The sequence below is a fragment of the Gymnodraco acuticeps genome, unplaced genomic scaffold (genome assembly GCF_902827175.1).
Source record: "Gymnodraco acuticeps unplaced genomic scaffold, fGymAcu1.1, whole genome shotgun sequence".
In the NCBI taxonomy this organism is placed as follows: Eukaryota; Metazoa; Chordata; class Actinopteri; order Perciformes; family Bathydraconidae; genus Gymnodraco; species Gymnodraco acuticeps.
Window position 1 is genome coordinate 5999 of NW_022990557.1, and position 20965 is coordinate 26963.

Below are 20965 nucleotides of genomic sequence, written 5' to 3' on the forward strand. Positions count from 1 at the left end.
CGTGCTAGCCAGCGCTAGATATTGTCTATGGTTTCCCAACAGGTAACCCGGCTGTGAGTGGCCTGTGTGAGGGTGCCACTTGAACCTGTCAGTTGGCCTCGCGTCCAGCAGGCTAGCTTGAGCGGCTCCTTAAACCCCTGTGATCACTGGCCTTAGCGTCTTGCGGGGCCAGTGAAGCTCTAGGTAGCGTCTTGCGCCTAAGCTTACAGAGGCCGAAGAGAGCGTCTGGCTGTCCTGCCGGCTCAGGGGTTTTGTAAATACTGTACATTTCTATATATTTTGTTTGTAGCACGGGCTTGGGCCCATCGGGTTGTGTATGTGGTTGGAGCACTGGTGATGGTCATCTGCCAGCCAGAGGTGAGCTGTTGAAAAGTGCATTGTATCTGGAGTAGGCCAGCAGTTAGTGAAAATCCCTGAAAGTTGTCTTGTTAATCAAATTAATAAAACTGGGACAACAGAAGCAATTTCCATATGTATTTCGTGGAAGGTAATATATTTTTGAAAATAAACATTTTGACCCAAGACCACAAGAACAACTGTCAGTTTGGTCCTAAAAGTGAATGTCAGGTTTCAGGCCCGCTTTTTGTGATATTATATTTGGTTATTTAGTGTTTTATTCTACTTCTATCATAGATACATTACAATTGTTAATGCAAACCACTTTCTTTTGAAAACAGCAAATTCACACTAAACCTGCATGGAAAGTGACCAATCTTACTAACATTTCACAAAATATGTTCTTGCAAAAATAGTTCACCAAGGCAAACGTTTTGGACAAAGAACTGCCGATCTTTGTAATTTACTGTACGTATAACATTAAGTTAAGGCAGGGGGCCAAACATAGAAAGCTTGATAGTTTATTAATTCCCATAATCCTCAGCTGCACTGATAATTATCTAATGTTAGCATGCTTCAAGGTTAACATGTTCCAAATGGCTAACAATAGCATTTAAGTGAAGGTGAAAAAGCAGGGACTCACATGGCTGTAGACTGTTGTTTATTGAATATATTACTCATCATTACATTTTCATTATAGTAACAGGGTGAATGATTCACAACAAAACATTAAAACACAATAACAGTAAGTGGTGTAACATCACAATGCCTAACATACAGTACACCTGAATTCCTGTCAAATCTACTTTTATGAGGACATGTTCAAATAAAATACATTTTAATATTGACCTTAAATATGCATGAAGAGGCAGAACATAATATGTGTTCTAACTTTAAATCTATTACATTTAACAGAATAGTAATATTTTAACATTTGAGGGAAATTCAAGCCAAATCTGAGTTAAATCAAGCATATACAATATTGTTGTTGTGCTTTATGTTGATCTCTATCTAATCATGTATCCCTTTAAATAATTATGATAGGAAACACAATCTAACATGGTCAACATATCCCTTTTATATTTCAGCAGCAGGACCCTTCTTCAGAAATCTTAACACGACTCCTTTGATTTGAGGCAGACCCAGGCCATACACGATAGGGTTATTGAGGGGGGGAATGATCAGATACGCTAAAGACAAAATAACTGCGATGCTTGGATTCAGTTGATCAGCCTCAAATCGAGTCAAACAACTCGAGGAAGAGAGAGATGGAGTAGGTCAAAAGGAGATGATGTGAGGCAGGCAGGTTTGTAATGCCTTTCCTCTGAATTGAGACGATCTCTTCCTGCAGACCAGCAGAATCTGTAGATATGTGTACAGGACGAAGAACAGGGGATGAAGATGGTGGTCACAGTGAGAAAGTAACCTGTGACTTTGTTTGGAGTGGTGTCCACACAGGAGAGCTGCACCACAGGCCAGTTAGAGCAGAAAATCCGGTTCAGTTTATTTCCACACAGCGGTAATCTAACAGTAAGATAGAGGCAGAAGCCCATCGCAAACACTGGGTAGAAAACAGCAACGAGTACAAGAACCTGCACCCATTTGAAGGTCATTTTACTGTGGTAGTGTAAGGGCTGACAGATAGCAATGAACTGTCGTAGGCCATGATGGTGAGGATGTCATCTCACAGAAGCATAGGTGTAAATAACATACATCTGAATAAAGCATAATGGACGTGAGACCAAATGAGAGTCAGAGACGATGTCCTGCAGGAACCTGGGGAAGAATCCAGCTGAGCCAACAGAGAGTTTACACACAGAGAGCTGATGAAAATATACATGGGCTGATGCAGAGACTTCTCCAGGAACACTGCCAGAATAATGACCATGTTAGCAGAGACTATAGTCACATAGATGAACAGACACAAGATGAAGAACAGGTATCTGAGGGGCCCAAAGTCTGCAAACAGAGTCAACTGAAAGTAGGGAGGGTTCAGGCTGCTGTTGCTCTTCATGTCTGCTCCAAAGAGAGGAACAATACAGGAACTGTTAATGAGATGCTGTTAGCTACATTTCAGATATTAATACAAAATCAGCCTGCATGCAATCTCCAACAGTTGTATGTTAAATATAACATCTGGGAAAATCTCACCTCCACATACAGTAGTTCACAGACTTATTCAGGCTCTCTATATCTGCGAAGGAAGGGGGAATATAAATGCACAATAAGGGAAATGTTCAAAGGAAAATGTCGTAATTCAACACCAACAGTAATGCAAAAACACAATAAGCCTGCGTGCATGTGAATTACAACCTTCCTAACACTTGCACTTGACAATATTGAATTTAGCTTCATGTAGCTGGAGAAGAGAAGCACACAAATGAAGGGCAGGAAAAAAGTCTCATAAACTACATGAACCACCAACATGGTCATTCACATTGATTTAAACATTATTTCACACTCCTACACATTGCCTCCTTCATGTTTGCAAGTCGGCCTGAACAGAGAACACATTCATAGAAAGAACAAGAGTTATAGAAAGGAGATGCAAGACTTAAGGAAAGGTCACAAGCAGACAATAATCAATATCATCTCATTTGAAGTAAGTCAAATATAAGTGAGAATATATTCTTTCCTTATTTTAAATGCATATATGTGCACAAATACTTGCATGCAGAAGCAGTATACACATGTATACAGTATGATTATCTACCTGTGTCCAGGTACTAACAATAAAACAACGTTATGTTACTCAATATTCATATATTAATACAAAATCAGCCTGCATGCATGCATGTGAATTGTAAAATCTCCTAGGGTTGTACGTGACAATATTGTGCTGGGAATATCTCACCTCCACATACACTACATGCAGCAAAGGTCTGGCCTGTCTCAGTTATTCAAACAGGAGTTCACAGACTTACTCAGGCTTTCTGTATCTGGATAAAAGGACGGAATATAACTGCAACATGTCCTAATTCAACACATACAATACTAAAAACCACAATAACCTGCATGCATGTGAACGGCAAACGTTCACAGCTGGACCTGACAATAGTAAATATCAATTCCAAGTAACCGAAGAAGTGATGTACACAAACTAAGACCTTCTCATAAACTACATGCACCACAATCCTGGCATCTCTCACTTATTGAAACAGTATTTCACTCAGATTTCAAATGTTTGTGTTTGCACCTAAAGCAAAAAGAGAGGTGCATTCAAAGACCAACCGGTAAAGGAAGGAGAGGAAGACCTGAAAAAAAGGCTAAACGTGCCCCAGCCAGCATAGCATCATCACATAGAAGGATAATGTAAGTGAGAATAATCCATAGCATATACACCATGTTAATCAATGCTTGCATAAGCTTGCATAAGAATACCATATTCAATGAATTCAACACTCTCAGTACATCAGTACATTGAAATACACTCATACAGAATCATTATTGACTTACTGATTCCATGCCTGAAAGTGTAGGAACATTTACATATGTTATACTTGTGTTCAGATCAGCACGATAACCTTGAAAGCATTCAATATAATGAGGACAACTATTACAGACAATAGTTAGACAACTGAAACAACCATCAACAATTATGTTTTAAGATTCAACGTGGGAACTAACAATAAAACAGTGTATGTGACTCAGCTTGTTAGTGAGAGCTTTGACATGATGAGAGGAAGCTCTCCTCCCCTGTAATGATCCACTCTGAAGAAGCTGGACACTATAGGTCTGCTGCTAGGATGCAGACGTTGCTGAGAGACAAACACCTGTGTGTGTGTGTGTGTGTGTGTGTGTTGTGTGTGTGTGTGTGTGTGTGTGTGTGTGTGTGTGTGTGTGTGGTGTGTGTGTGTGTGTGTGTGTGTGTGTGTGTGTGTGTGTGTGTGTGTGTGTTGGCCTCTCAGTAATATGATGCAATGTATTCAGATGACAGCCGTGTCCACAGAATAATTGATCCGAGACGGTCAACAAAAAAGGTTTCTCCTTAGTCCTCTGAGGAGAGAAACTTTGGCCTGTTAGCAAACACATTAACAACAACTTTATAAGATCATTTAATATAAGAAACGGTTATATAATATACAGAGTAATACAAAATAATATGATGTAACACGTTATAATAATTAACATAAATAATAATAAAGTGGGACTTAATGATGTTTTCTGTAATCCACTCAAACATCCAAAATCCATATTAAGGATTACGTTTTACTGTCTTTGTCTGTCACACACACACACACACCACACACACACACACCACACACACATACACACACACACACACACACACACACACATACACGCACACACACACAAGCTGTTGTGGACGCTGCGCCAATGCGGAAGGAATGGCTCGAATAATGTTCTGAACATATCCCCAAAATAAGCAACACATTGTGGAAAGTGTCTCTGGAACCAGAAACGTGTGGCCGTTCTGTTTCGGTGAGAAAGAGTTGAGGGCGTTGCGTGTGCATCGTACCTTGCGCTGAGGTATTTGGTTAGTGGCTCGTATGGGCTGGGATACGAGTTCAGGCGGAAGATCATCTCTTTCGACTCCACTTCGAGCGATAGAATTACTAACAAAGCACTTATATACTAATAAAGGACTGGCTTACCTAAAGCCAGTTGAGTAGCACTTTAAATGTTTTTCTCTATGAAACCTGATGTACTTATATGATTCTGTTTTCTTCAAGTTTGTATTTTGTTGGTCGAACGCACTTATTGTAAGTCGCTTTGGATAAAAGCGTCAGCTAAATGCAATGTAATGTAATGTAATGTAAAGATGTGGATGGGTAAAGAAATTCCCAGCTGATCCGTTTTACTCCTTCGGAGTGTGAATATGAGAGAGTCGTTTGCCGTGGAGGGCTAACAGCTGCCGTTTTGTGCATCTGTCTGCCTATAAGTAGTTTGACAAGAGGAGAGTGATGCGCTGTACTTTCTCTGAGGATAGAGAATCCTGGAAAGACATTGAGTCCAGGGTGATGTCTAGAAACTCAATGGAGGTTGTAGGCCCTGAGGTTTTCTCTTCAGACAGAGAAATGCCAAGGTCTGAAAAATGTTTGTATGAGTGTGCTCAGCCCGTGGCAGGGGGGTGAGGATGGTGGAGTGACAGTGAGAAAGTCGTCGAGAAGATGGAGCACATAGGGGAGTCTGTGGTTGTTTGTCAAGATCCGGCACAGAGCTTCTGAAAGGGAGTCAAAGATTTTGGGACTGCTTCTGCAGCCGAATGTGAGGCGTACTGAGAAGTAATAGGCTCCCTTCCAGTACGCTCCAAAGAAACGCCAGGAGTCTGGGTGAATAGGCAAGATCTTGAGTGCACTGGTGATGTCTGCCTTAGAGAGCCATGCTCCCCGGCCTGCTGAGCAGATGAGGGTGATGGCGTGGTCGATGTTTGCGTATTGCATCGAAAAGTCTGGGCTTGGAATGACGCTGTTAATGCTCGGGATGGCTGAGCCGTGTGGAGAAGACAGGTCTATTATGAGCCTCTTTTCCCGGAGTATTTCCGAGTAGCTATGCCTACTGGACTGATGCGGATACTGGAAAGGGGGGACTATCGAATGGCCTATCATGAATCCTTCTTTGACTTCTTTGGCCAGTAAGGTGTCGAAGGTGTGAGGTTCTGTTAAAGCGGACTGAAGATTGTGGCAGATGTGAGATGTGTCAGGCAGTATTGCTATGCCTGGGGGAAACCATGGGTGAAGCCATTGGTGAGAAAGTAAACAAACTATCTGGATGATTCACTGAGGCGGTAGCTAAGTTGCTTATCTTGACGGTTGTGCTGAGGTGCCGTGCTATTCAATCTGCTGGTGTAGTTGGGTTGTGAGGGCAGGTGCTCCTGGCATGAGCGCCGCCGCAGAAAGAGCAGATGTGCATGAGGCGGCAGCTGGAAAGAGAGCAGCCTAGGTCATTGAAATTGTTGCGCACCATCCTGCCTCTCTGGTAGAGGATTGGCCTTCCGCGTCTGTTGACGCCCTTTTAAACGGGGCCGTTGGTTGGTTAACGTTCGTTTGCGGGCCTAGAGATGATGGGAGGTGGGGGTGCGGCAGGTGACAGGCGGTTGAAGGTTGAGGCGTTGCCTCTTGAAGGAAAGGGGAGTGAGCGGGGCGGCTCGGGTGGCGGGGCGCTGACTGACCACGCTGAGGCCGGGTGGGAGGGGGCTCCGCATAATTGACAAGAGAGGGATGCGCGTGCTGCGAAGATGCGGCAGTAAAGCTCGGAGTCCAGAGCGCCCCAGTATGTTCCCTGGTTGAACTGCTTGATGCGGCCGGCGGCTTGGCTAGCAAAGTGGACGTGGTAGGTGTAAAAACCTGAGTCTCCGAAGTGTAAGGCCATGTCGAGCTCTATGAGGAGGTCGTCCAACTCGGTTCTGCGTGTGGGATAGACTGAGCACATGACGTCGCGGTAAAGGGAAAAAGCTAGGGCGAACTCTGCGGGGGTTAAGTCCTTAGACCTCAGAGGTGATGGATTTCGCAGCTGGACTAAACCGAAGTTGGTCTGCATTTCCCTGGGCTGGCTAGTGTCGATGATTGATGGCTGTAGTAGCTGAGCCAAGTCTACGTAGTTACCTAGGAGAATCTGTTGGCGCAAGATGGGGGACACGGGGGAAGGGCGATAGACTGTGGAGGCTGGCTGGATGGGTGGTGTTGCTGTGGCTAGAGTTTAGCTGGTTGCACAGGGAGGATGGAGTAGGGATGGGGAAGGGATGGGGTAGGGATGGGGGGAAAGGATAGAACAGTTGGGAAAAGAAGGTACTGGGTAAGAGTCGGCTAATGGGTTAGCATGTAGCATGGCCCCCCCGGGTTACTGTGACGTCACGACCTGTGGTGCGCGCGCCGCGCGGTGGTTGGCTCTGGAGCAGGAAGAGTTGTGTGTCTCGTTGGTCTTGCCGTTGTGCTGCTGTAGGCTTTGTAGAGGTTGAACAGTCTAGCCTTGTTGTCATTTCGGTGAAAGTCGATGCCGTTTTCTCTCAGGAAACGTTGGAGTTGAATGACTGTCCACCTCCTGAGTTCGGGCTCCGTTTCGGAGTGCGGCTCCGTCCGAGAGGCGTGTCGAGTGCGCCGCTGCGAGTGGCCGGGGGCTGCTAGTGGCCGGGGGCTGCTAGTGAGGCAGGCTGCCGTTGGTGGGGAGATTGGAGCTGGCTGTGCCTGTTGTGGCCCCGGTTGTTTGCCCACGCTGGCGGAGTAGACGAAGCCTGGGACCTGTCTGGAGTTGGAGGTGTCTCGTTGGGGGAGCTTGAGTGGGAGCGGTGGCGGCTGGTGTGTGGGACACTGATTGCCGAGCGCCCGCGGCTCCGTTTGGATGCTTGGCTAAGATCCAACTGCTGAAACGTGGATGGCGGGTAGCCGATGTCGAAGAGATCTTCGTCTGACTCCGGTGAGTTGATCAGCAGTTCGGGATCCATGGTGAGTTGAATGTTCTCGTGGTAGCGTTTAGCTTGTTTGAACCGTGACGACGCGCGGCGTGAATCACGGTCTGGCTGTCAGTCCTTGAAAGGATGGAGACAAGCAGTGGCCGGAAGTTTTGCCGGATATAAATAGGGGTGGCCGTGGTTCGAGGCGGAGTTTTAGGCGTGGCCATGCTCCTGAACCTATGTTAACAATTTAACCTAATTTACAGTTAACTCTCACAGTAACGTGATCAATCCACGTTACATCAAACATTGCCTTTGTATTCAGTATAATTCAGTTTGCTGAAGCTCTTCACGTGTTGATGGAGTTTAATGAGATCCATAGAGGAGTTAGCAGTCAGATAAAAAACCTCCCACAGACTCAGTCACTGTCTGTCACTCTTTGTGTGAAGCATTAGCACTCTGCATCACAGCTTGCATGTTACTGCAAGAGAGACTGTTCAGGTATTGTTCATGAGAGTGAACATATGATCTGCCTGCATTACTGATGGATGCTCAATTCAATGTGACATCACTTTTGATGGGCATGTGGAAGTGCAGAGATATAGATATCTGTATTTTGTGATCATGTTTATGTTCTGATCATCTGCAGTAATTCCACTACTGTGTGCATCATTGTTGTTCCAGGGTTCGTACGGTCATTGAAAACCTGGAAAAGTCATGGAAATTCAAAATGCAAATTCCAGGCCCTGGAAAAGTTATGGAAAACGATATTTTTCCCAAAGTTTTGGAAAAGTCATGGAAATGTAACTAAAGTTGCGTCAAATATAATGTACATTTGATCTAATCACCGAAATAATCTGCGGTCGCGAGCTGTTAGGTGCCATCATGACGCGCATGGTGTTATTTTTTAATATATGAAGGGCGAGCTGTGTGCTCGAGTCTTCCTGCCTGTCGGCTGAACTCTGCTGCTCCGGGATGAGGGTCAGCTACATTATCTACGGTGCGTTCGTTAACTGTGCGGAGTCACTGTGGCACGGACTGAGCCGCTGGTGAACAGCTGTTAGAACGGGCCGTTCAGGTGTTCAGAGCAGAGCGGCAGAGCGTGATGTGAACTGGAACGTTTTTCTGTCGCAATATTATTTAAGGAATCGTTGAGCTAGCTAGCTAGCATACATTGTCACTATCTGCTAACGTTAGCTTTAGCCTTCGTTTTCTAATAGTTTTTTTCATAGGCTATAAACAGAGGTGGTATAAGTATAGATATTTACTAGAGTAAAAGTAGAAGTACTCAGATCTTGTACTTTAGTAGAAGTACTCAGATCTTGTACTTGAGTAAAAGTAGAAGTACTCAGATCTTGTACTTGAGTAAAAGTAGAAGTAGGCCTACTCAGATCTACTTGAGTAAAAGTAGAAGTACTTAGATATTGTACTTGAGTAAAAGTAGAAGTACTCAGGTCTTGTACTTGAGTAAAAGTAGAAGTACTCAGAGCTTGTACTTGAGTAAAAGTAGAAGTACTCAGATATTGTACTTTAGTAGTAGTAGGCCTACTCAGATCTTGTACTTAATAAAAGTAGAAGTACTCAGATCTTGTTTTTAAGTAAAAGTAGAAGTACTCAGATCTTGTACTTGAGTTAAAGTAGAAGTGCTCAGATTTTGTACTTGAGTAAAAGTAGAAGTACTCAGATCTTGTTCTTGAGTAAAAGTAGAAGTACTCAGATATTGTTCTTGAGTAAAAGTAGAAGTACCAGAGTGTAGGAATACTCTGTTACAGTAAAATCATTCAAAATGTTCCTCAAGTGAAAGTAGAAAAGTATTCTCAAATAAAGTAAAAGTAGGCATTGTGCAGATTGGTCCATTTCAGAATAATATATATGATATGTTTTATAATGATTGATCATGAAAGTGTTCTCAAAGCTGGTGAAGGTGCAGCTAGTTTGAATGACTTTGTATACTGCAGGGTAGCTGGAGGATTTACTCCAGGTGGAACTAAAGTCTGATTTAACACTTGATTATATTTCACATCATTCATCCACATCTGTAAAGTAACTAAAGGGATTAAATACATGTAGTGGAGTAGAAGTACACCATGTACCTCTGAACTGTAGTGGGGTAGAAGAACAAAGTAGCAAAACATTGAAATACTTAAAGTACAAGTATCTCAAAATTGTACCCAAGTATAGTACTTGAGTTTATGAACTTAGTTACTTTACACCACTGGCTATACAGATAGAAAGACTAAGCCTTGCACAGAGGCATGAAAATACATTTACTCAACAGTGCTGCCAGAATGATAAACTGACTGCTACACAATTAAAATAAAAGCTTTATATATTTCTATTAGATGTGACTCTTTGGCGTTTCTGTTATTATGACCTGCTGCTTTAGTCGCTCTGACTGCTAAACTCCTCTGTTATTCCTAAACCGATATTCCGTGGGGTCAGGGGTCGGGTCCTTGTCACCTTTTTCATACCTGATGACTTTGCCTCCCTGACTGCAGTTGCTTTAGCGAGTAGAAGCTAGTAAGCCTACTATTTGATTTGTTTTAGATCGGCACTACATGTTTCATATCAGACCTTATTTTCCTGTTCCATGTTCAAATAAACCATTTTCAGTGGTCATTCTTTTTGGTCATGGAAAATTAGGTAAAGGTCATTGAGAAGTCATGGAGAAGTGTATGAACCCTGTTATTCACAAAAGCCTCATGAGCCTATGTACATTACATCACAGGTCACTTGTTAGACGCTTTTATCCAAAGCGACTCACATACTCAATACTGTGGGCAATCCCCACAGGAGCACTTTGGGGTGAAGGGTCTCAGCTGACTGCTGCGGGGTTTGAACCTGTGACCCCCTGATACGAACACCAACGCTCAACCCACTGCACCACACGTACATGTTCATTGCAGCTTTTTTGATTGACTCTGTTCTTTATAGCACCAATATTTACCCCAGGCTTCTGATTGACTTCTTATCAGAGAAACAGATCATATGTTATCGAGCCCGTCTGTTTCAAAATGTGATGAATATGACTTTGACCTTTTCAGAGTGTTCACTGCTGGCAGCCATGGCCTGCGACAGATACGTGTCTCTCTGTAAACCTCTGCATTATTCAACCATCGTGAGGAAAAGAACTGTCGATGTCTGTCTGGTTTTGTCTTGGCTTCTGCCGACTTGTGAGACTGCATTGGGATGCATTCTTTATTCTAATAGCAAACTCTGCAGTTTTACTATTAGGGGGATTTTTTGTAACAATTCAATTTACAATCTTCAGCGTGTGAGCTCGAGCGCTCTCTCTGTATATGGAGTGCTCATGTTGGTAAATGTGTCCCTTCTGCCTCTTATCTTCATACTTTTTACATACACCAGGAGACTTATACTATCATATCAGAATGGTAGAGAGTACAGGAGAAAAGCTGCACAGACCTGTTGACCCCACCTGTTGGTTTTAATCAGCTTTCCCTGTTTATCTGATTTAGATCTTGTTATAATTCCTCTAGGATTCAATATTCCCAAAATGACACGTTTGATATTGACTTTGCAAATAGTTTCCTATCACTCCGTCTTCAACCCAATCATATACGGACTGAACGTGAAAGAAACCTCTAAACACCTTCAATTGTTGTTGTGTCGGATCAAATCACACTAATGTTACCTGGGTTGGGCGAAGAGTTACTAAACAAAGCACAACAAGTCAGGAAATGTGTGTTTGGTAGACGACTACTTGTTTGTCACAATGCTTCTTGGCATTACATTTCATACCGTTGGAAAGCCTGTTTATTTCTCTTTTCAATGGAGCCACATTTGTGAGGAACAAGCGTTTGTGGGATGAGAAGCAGAGCTGAGTGTGTGGGTCACGCCACGAATAATGTGCCAGATCTTCTCTGCCAATGCCAAACAGCTTTGTGTTGCTGTTGACTCTTTGTTGGTGTTGTGTTGTGTTTGTAAACTTGAATCAGTTTGTTTGCGCACATAAAAGACTGCATCAAATACAGATGATGAAAAATGAAGAACTGTGACAGAAGAGATCAGGAAGCTGCAGCTTTAACAGCCGCCCCCTCAGAGACAGATACTAACAATTACAAAGAAGAATCACAGATCATATTTACCCACCATAATAAAGTATACAACAAAAGCAAAAGCCTACATAGCAATAATAAGAGCAACTGAAAATACAAGTTCTTCTTCCCGCAATCCAATCTGTGTTGTCTTATTACGATAAACAATCGTAAGATGAGCAATCTTCACGATGAGTTCAAAAGAGCATTAACTTTTACACTCTAAGGTCAAGAGGTCAACATGTGGTGACAAAGTGATCAGAAATGACCTGAAGAGTGTGTGTGTGTGTGTGTGTGTGTGTGTGTGTGTGTGTGTGTCTCTCAGTAACATGATGCAATGTATTCAGATCACAGCCGTGTCCACAGAAGCTGATGTAATGAGGGTCTTTAGGGCCCCCCCCCAAAATCATGAATCAGCTAAATATTTTCTGTCTTCCACATAAACGTTTAGCAAATACAAAAAAGTCTAGTTTTAGTTGCGTCTCTAGGTAAGACTGGAAAGTGTGTGTGTGTGTCTATTAGTGTGTGTGTGTGTGTGTGTGTGTGTGTGTGTGTGTGTGTGGTGTGTGTGTGTGTGTGTGTGTGTGTGTGTGTGTTGGCCTCTCAGTAATATGATGCTAAGTGTTCAGATCACAGCCGTGTCCACAGAAGCTGATGTAATGAGGGTCATTAGAGCCCCTCCCCCCCTCTCCGACTACAGCCAGTGTACAAAGAGCTAATTATGACCCAGTGGTCACAGTGAGTCTCAGGGGGGGGGCGGGGGAGGGGGGGCTCTGTTGTCACAAACACAACACACACTCACCTGAGCTGCTGAGTAGCTGAGGTGATTATCTCAGTAATTGGTCCGAGGCGGTCAACAAAAAAGGTTTCTCCTTAGTCCTCTGAGGAGAGAAACTTTGGCCTGTTAGCAAACACATTAACAACAACTTTATAAGATCATTTAATACATGGTTATATAATATACAGAGTAATGCAAAATAATATGATGTAACACGTTATAATAATTAACATCAATAATAATAAAGTGGGACTTAATGATGTTTTCTGTAATCCACTCAAACATCCAAAATCCATATTAGGATTATGTTTTACTGTCTGTGTCTGACACACACACACACACACACACACACACACACACACACACACACACACACACACACACACACACACACACACACACACACACACACACAGTTTTCATCACTTTAGGGAAACAAACTCCTCAAAAGTTAGCATTATAACTCTTCATGAACATATTTAAACATGACATGTCAGAAAACGTGTAATGTAAAAGATAACTGTGTTAATGTCCGTAATGAGGGGGGGGGGGGGGTTCATGGTGATATCTGTTAGTTTATTGTTTACCCTATTCTCCTGTAGTGTGTACCACATGTCTGAGTTTTATTGGTCACAAATACATTTAAAAAGCACACAGTGAAATGTGGTCTCTGCTTGTAACCCATCCTAGTATAGCTATTGAGGGCCCTCTCCCAGCAGTAGCAGTCCACACTCCATTTTTAGATCTGTGCGGGGACTTGAACCGACAACCCTACGGCAGTTATTGCACATCAGAAGTCTGGTAGCTCTGTGTACAAATGTGCAAAATAATCTGAGGGTTGTCTGAAGATAAAAAAAGTGGACATCTCGTTTAATATCCAAGATGTACAGACATATTTAGCTGTATACGTTTTGACCTGTATGAAGACAGAACATTTGTAGATACAGCTTTGGGTCTCTAGAACATTTGCTCAGAAAATCTAAAGTGAAAAGTAACAAATAAAATAATAAAAATCTTGATCTCTAACGAGGGGTTACGTATGGTAACCCTTGTTATATAAGCACAGGCGGAGCCCTCTACTGGACTCTATGGGTACTACCTTATCATGCGAGCATTCACCTACTGAGACTTCTATAGACGTAGCCGGCCCCGGGGCGGGCCTACCTGAATGCGCGCGCATCTCACCGTATAAAAGGAGGCCTCGCCTCCTGACCGCCTCCAACACCTCTCTTCAGCGAGCGGTATAGGACAGACAGTGCCCAGAGTAGAGGGCTCTGCCTGTGCTTATATAACAAGGGTTACCATACGTAACCCCTCGTTAAATCTCTCACAGGCTCCGAGCCCCGATGTATACACATGCTAACTGTAGCTTCCAGCTCCGTTATCCGGCCGCTATGGTCCGTAGCAGCTCGTTCAAGCTCAAGCTCAGTTTGCTCGACTTTATCTTGTAATGGTCCTATTGACTCTTTTAGTTCTTTTCGGACAGAGGTGATCTCGGAGCGTAGGCTGGAAGACAAAGAGTACATTTTGCCAATAATGTCGGCTTTCAGGGAGTCCATCATTCTTTGTAAAAGTTCGGCGTCGAGTGCGTTAGCTTCAGCCACCCCTCGAGTAGCGTTAGCCGGGTCAGGCAAAGGCGAGGTTTTGCTGCGGCCTCCTCTCGAAGTCTTTGTAACTCTTTACAATTATTTTGTGTTTTTGAAGTATTTGTTGTCTTTTTAAAATAGTTTTGAGTCTCTTTGACATCTGTTTAACTCTTTAAAGTCGTCTGGTGTCTCTTTGTAGTATTTCTTTGTTTCTCTGTTGTTGCTTTGTGATTATTTTGAGTCTTTTTCTGTACGTAGCTCTTTTAGTTTCATTCTGTTGGTGAAGCCAAGAAGGGCTATGATCATTTAATAATAATAATAATTTGTTTTTTTATAGCGCCTTTCAAGAGATCCAAGGACGCTTTACAATGGGAAATAAAACAACAAAATAATAATAGTCACAAGGATACACAGGTTAGAAAAAAAAAAAGCGGTTGCTGGTTACTTCATTTTAGCTGAGGCCAAAGGCCCGGGTGAACAGATGGTGTTTGAGGTGTTTTTTGAAGGTGTCCAGAGAGTCGGCATTCCTGATAGCAGAGGGGAGAGCATTCCAGAGGGTGGGAGCTGCGACACTGAAAGCCCTGTTGCCAAAGGTTTTTAGCTTGGAGCGCTGGATGGAGAGCAGCCCGTTGTCGGAGGACCGCAGTTGACGAGAGGGGGTGTAGGGCTGAAGGAGGTCAGAGATGTATGGAGGGGCTAGGGAGTGGAGAGATTTGTAGGTTAGCAGGAGGAGTTTGTACTGGATGCATGACTTGACCGGGAGCCAGTGAAGGTGGATGAGGGTGGGGGTAATGTGTTGCCAGGGCTTAGTGTGGGTGAGGAGCCTGGCTGCAGAGTTCTGGACGTACTGGAGCCTGTCCAGGGCTTTGCTGGTGACCCCGAACAGGACTCCATTGCAGTAGTCCAGGCGTGAGGAGATTAATGAATGTTTCTGCAACGGGGTCGGGAGAGAGGGCCGGAGTCTAGAGATGTTTTGAAGGTGGAAGAACGCAGTTTTGACAGTTGACCTGATGTGGGAGTTGAAGGTGAGGCTAGAGTCCAGAGTGACGCCCAGGCTGCGAACCTCAGGGGAAGGGTGGATGGAGCAGCCATCGATGGTGAGGAGGAGATCTCCGACCTTCCGGAGTAGTGTTTTTGGGGCCACAACCATAAGCTCTGTTTTGTTTTTATTGAGTCTCAGTAGATTTGTTGACATCCAGGTTTTGATGTCGTGGAGGCAGTTGACTACTGACGGTGGGGGTAGCTGGGATGATGGATTGGTGCTGATGTAGAGTTGGGTGTCGTCGGCATAGGAGTGGAAGTTGAGACCCTGTTGGCGGATGACTTCACCGAGGGGGAGCATGTAGATGTTAAATAGAAGGTAATGGGTATTTGGGTAATGGGGCCTCTGTTTGGTAGACCTGTTTAGTATCCATCCCTGTTTTCACATGGGTGTGTGTGTGTGTGTGTGTGTGTGTGTGTGTGTGTGTGTGTGTGTGTGTGTGTGTGTGTGTGTGTGTGTGTGTGTGTGTGTGTGTGTGTGTGTGTGTGTGTGTGTGTGTGTGTGTGTGTGTGTGTGTGTGTGTGTGTGTGTGTGTGTGTGTGTGTGTGTGTGTGTATTTTTAGGTTGGGTGCAAAGCCTGCAGGCAGCAGTGAGACTCGGCCCCCCGCAGCTGTAGTGACCCTTACCGCTGCAAGATGGACTATCCCTGCATCGGAACCTGTCTGATCATCAACAAGAACTTCCACCCAAGCACAGGTAGATACAACCTTTCTACAAAACACAAAGGTCTTATTTCATAGTCACTTGCACTCAATGTTCTGCATTTTTCATAATGTACACAATAAACATACAATAAGTATAAAAGAGGTCTTCTCTGATGGACTTGTACCAAATCTCGCCCTCCGTCTGTTTAAAAAAGAAAACGATTAAAAGCCTCCACCCTGTCACATCTTCACCTTTAGTAATTTACCAAAATGTCAAATTAGTTAGTTGTGTTTCGCCATTTTCTGTAACATTACACACAATTAGACAAAAGACATTTCTTTGTGACTTAAACAAATGTGGAAAAAGGTGTTTTCCTTCTATCATGTTATATGTCGTTATACATCACAGAAATGGTACTGTACACAACACATTACTTTAAGACATTTTTAAAAGGAACATACCGTACTTTCTCACATTTGATTATTTTATTTGCATCATATGGGACAACACAAAAGACTCAAACCAGTAAAACAAAACAAAATGGAAGCTAAAATGTCCCTGAGAACAATCATATCTAGTGTTACGGTTCTTACACATCCATTTCAAGCTCAGCATTTAAAGCACGTTTCCATCTTTGCCCAAATGACTTTATATTCACCGTATATACCGCCATACTCCCCTTCGATCATTTTCAAAGTTCCCTTTCTCCCACCCGGCAAACAGCAACACCTTTTCATTCATGTCACAAGCTTCAAGTCCAACACAAGAGAGAAAAACATTTAAATAATAATTAAAAACATGGATCTCAATGCTTCTATAACGGAGAGCAAAGAAACGTAGGCAGCATAAACTATTTGCTCTTAGTAGGGATGCATACCGGTATCCGGTATTACCGAAATACCGGTTACTGGTGGCTACGGTATACCGTACCGAAATCAGATCCGGTTTCCTTTTAATTAATTGTAAAAGTGAGTCCGTGGCCCGTGATGGCGGGTGTTATAAATTAGATTGCATAATCGTATTTCTTCATATGTTATGTATTTTTCATTGTCTGTTCAATACTAGAAAGGTAAAAGTCCCACAAATGAACTGTGATGGGATTTGTTTTCTCTCACCAGTGAAGGTAAATGTTGATTTTAAAGATGAGATTTGTTTGTTTGTGCAATGCCGAGATCCCATGACCTTTATTCTATTATGTATTTGTTCTCTAGTCGAATCTCAGGTTTAACATTAATTATAACGGTGCTATAATGGTCTGTTTGCATTGACAAGATGTGCTATTCACGCGGCACACCCTTGTTTTTTTAGTCAGCCTACTTGTCTCTCATATTCACTGTGAGCGTGAGAAGAGTGATCTGTGTTTCTCTTCAATGAGACTCTTTCCTGCCACCTGGCATCAACCTGGCTGCCACTTAATTTGTTTAAGTCTTTTTCTGCAGCACTAGACCAAAGTACAAAACAGTAATCAAGCTGCGACAGAACCAATGCATCCAAAACCTGTCTAGTGACATCTAGTGGCAAATACTTGTGACACACCCCTTCCCATTTTACATACATATTGCAATATTATGAGAAACCTCAAGACAAGAATGGGTGAAAGCACAAACAACAGAAGAAAATATAATAAATCACATGCGATTCAACAATTATTTCTTAAACCAAAATGTGAAAGTTATATCCCTTGAAATCCTGAATCCAAAAGATTGAAATCTACAAACCACATTAGTTGAGGTTTGTAGCTCAAGGTTCAAGGTTCTTTATTGTCAAACTAACATAGCTACAGAGTAATTATGTCGTTGAAACTCTTAGGTCACAGGCTTCTCCAACAATGCAACACAATAATACAGATAAGCAGACAATATTAAAACAATATTGTAACTGTAACAACATGTAAGTCCACGTGTGTACAGAGAGAGTATTTAGAAGCAACTCATGAGTTTATTTTGAGCCATTTGACTTCTGCACCAGAAGGTGACAGCATAGTCCCAGCAAGATTCTTTGATGTCACGTACAGTCTATAGTTACATCTCACAGGGCTGCTTTCCTGGAAGATCATTTTGTTTTAAGGTTGAACTATCTGTATTTATTTCCAACTGGTCTAAAATAATTGTGCATTAAGGCCGATGACAGGCTTTGAACCTGTTTTCTACTGGGTTTGGTTTGCTATAAAAATAGGAATGATTAAAAGTTTATCAGGATGGTTTTTGTAAGTCGGTGGTGACATGTTGAGCATGCAGCCTAGATGGAGCCAGAGGAACATATCAAATGTAGTTAAGAAGGCCTTTAAGGAATCAAAAGCCCTGAAAAATGTACACTATTTCAGGAAGTGAAATTATTACAACTGCATGTTTAATTAGAAACATATTTGAATCACAAACTGCAATGGTGCATTAAATGTGGATGTTCATAAAATACTGTAGTTTCTCTATTCTTTAAACATGTTCTGACATGACAAGAGATTTCTAAGCCAATGAACTGCTCCCTATGGTCAAGGTGCTGATGTGAGGAGCAGACAGGGCGAAACAAATACAGCAAGAACAAGCGAAACTCATCCTGAGCACACAAACACTCACAGCCGAATTAAAACAATAAGTGTGGCTTGATATTGAGTAAGGTTTATAACGCTCTGAAAATGGGATCGCGGAGAGCATTTCTCCGCGATCCCAACTTAGCAGTCTGAAAAACGTTTACCCATTTAAACAGTCGTGGTAGATACCTTGTTTGTTTTAAGCATCATAAATACACAAACAACAATGAATACTTTTGCTGAAAGGTTTGGGAAGCTTTGTTTCGTGAAAGGCTGGCAGAGGGTGTGGCCTCTGGGTATCCCCACGTCAGAGTACCCAGGAAGAAAATGAGAAATCTCCAACGAGGCCCTTTCACCACTAGGTGTCCCTTTCTATCAGCTCTGCACCGTTATGGTGTAAATACAGCCTATCTAATTGGATCAAATATAAAAGTCAGCCGAATTAGTGTTGATACTGCAAGGAGACGTATTGTGTGAAAAGAAATGTAAGATGTTGTTTAATTGCTGATATATTTATGATCCACGTCAAATGGATGACGTTATTCCAGACCGCCTCCCTCGAACTTGAACAGAGGCCCTCTCCACGACTGTTGACTACACACTTCCAGTACAACATGATGCCACCATCTTTCTTTGAAGTAAAGCCAAAGGTAAACCTATCAACTAAGGTGGATCAGATTCAATGTGATAAACGCATCACAGACAGTATGTGTGAAGGAAAGGGTCTGACGTCATGTCATCACTGCAGGTCATCTATGTGACGAGGAACCCCAAAGATGTGTTCACATCGTCTTTTCATCATCATGAGGCGGCTTCCTTCCTGGTGGACCCAGGCCCACAGACCCAGTTCCTCCACAAGTTCCTTGATGGAAAAGGTTTTTCTGATTGTTACAGATATGTAATGTTTAGAATGCGTTCATAACAAGATACATATCAGTAAGTGGGCCGAAAACTCTAAAAAACTCTTTTACCTGGTAACATGATTTAAAGGGGACTTATCATGCACATTCTCAATTGTGTTTTGGGATTTTACTAGCCCATCATTACGAACTTTAATGTTCAAAAAACACATTCTTGTTCTTATAAATTCTCTGAAAATGCTCATTTTAAGCACCTGTCTACAACTCATGGTCTTTCAAGATCTCCCTTGTTAAAGGCTACACATAATGCAAAATGCACTTGCTAATGGCTTTGCAAGATAAACATCTATCCATGGCGTGCTAGCAACCCAAAATACCAGCAAGAGTAAAATAGAGAAGACGGTCCATTCTTATACATTGTGGGTCGCTAGCACGCCATGGATACATATTTATCTTGCAAAGCCATTAGCCAGTGCATTTTGCATTATGTGTAGCCTTTAACAAGGGAGATCTTGAAAGACCATGAAGTTCAGTAAACAAACTAAGTTATGATAACCTCTTATGAAAGGAATACTTGTGTCTCCTGTTCCTTCCAGTTCTGTTTGAGGTTTGTGGCAGCAGAATTTGAGAAACATAAACAAACATTTTTTAACTCCTCTTAATAGATTAAACAGTTTTATCGTTTTCATAGACAGAGTCTAATCAAAGATGATGTGTTTGAAGTTACTAGGCATGAGCAACCCTCTCTCTGACTTCTTGATTTGTTCATATAACACTGCCTTAACAGAGTTGTTGTTGTGTGACCTGAGGTGTTCACCTTGGCTGGTTTGTGTTATGGCCAAACCGATTATTGATTTACCATAAGTCATGTATTATTTCACTTTATGCATCACCAGGCTGCATGTTTGATATAAAACATCTGTAATGAAGTCAACCTTCAGTTGAACTAGTACCAAATAAACCCAGTGAGCCTCAGGTGACCTTACTTGAATATATTAATGTGTAACAATGCAAATATGATATTAGACACAGTCACACCAAAACCCTAAAGCAACATGAACCTGCTTGCCTTATAGTGAACGACGGATGAAGATCAGTGATTAATACAACATTTCAATTCCAATCAAAAATGTCTGCATCAAATTGTGTAGCTAAATCACAGAATGTTTTGCTCCTCCTTAATTTTACAATATTTGCATTTGTATTTTTCGAGTTTCATTTAATCTATTCATCTGCCCTGCGTTTACATATCCTCATCTTTGCATTTACGTTTATTTTATATAAAGATAGAATAGAAGAATAGAAAAATAGATTCGGAGGGATGAAACGATGGGTTACGTATTGTAACCCGGCGTTATCTCTCACAGGTTCCGCCCGCTACTGGACTCTATGGGTACAGTGGGCGGAGCCCCGATGTATGCACGCACTGTCGTCCAGCACACCGTTCCACCTCACTGTCCCTGACCGGCTTTAGCGGCCGCTGCGCCTCATTCACCTCTCCCTTGGTTGTAACCGTAGAGAAGTCCAGGCTGCGGCCGATAGAGCACACCCTGACGCGCTTGCCTCGCAAAAAAGTGTGCTCGAAAACAGTGCTGAGGGCTCCCCTGCATCCGCCTATAGGCAGACAGGGAAAGTCCGCAGCTGTATGGGTTCACTATGCACCCTCTCTCCTGAGTCCCTAAAGAGCACGGGGAGAATGCAAGTGCCCCCTATGTCCCCACACTCAGACACTGACCCCGTGCAGAGTGTGTATGGACTATAGTATGGAGGGCTTTCCTCCTCCTG

The 20965-nt window shown here is 42.7% G+C and overlaps 1 protein-coding gene and 1 pseudogene across 1 annotated transcript; one reads left to right on the forward strand and one right to left on the reverse strand.

Moving 5' to 3' along the window:
* Positions 1 to 1094: 1094 nt before the first annotated feature.
* Positions 1095 to 2940, reverse strand: LOC117553481 (annotated as a pseudogene).
* A 7127-nt stretch (positions 2941 to 10067) lies between these two features.
* On the forward strand, positions 10068 to 11683 carry LOC117553475 (olfactory receptor-like protein COR3). Its single transcript, XM_034227408.1, is given in 2 exon segments — positions 10068 to 11125; positions 11644 to 11683. Coding segments are annotated over 2 exon segments (585 nt in total). The 5' UTR covers positions 10068 to 10580.
* Positions 11684 to 20965: the final 9282 nt, after the last annotated feature.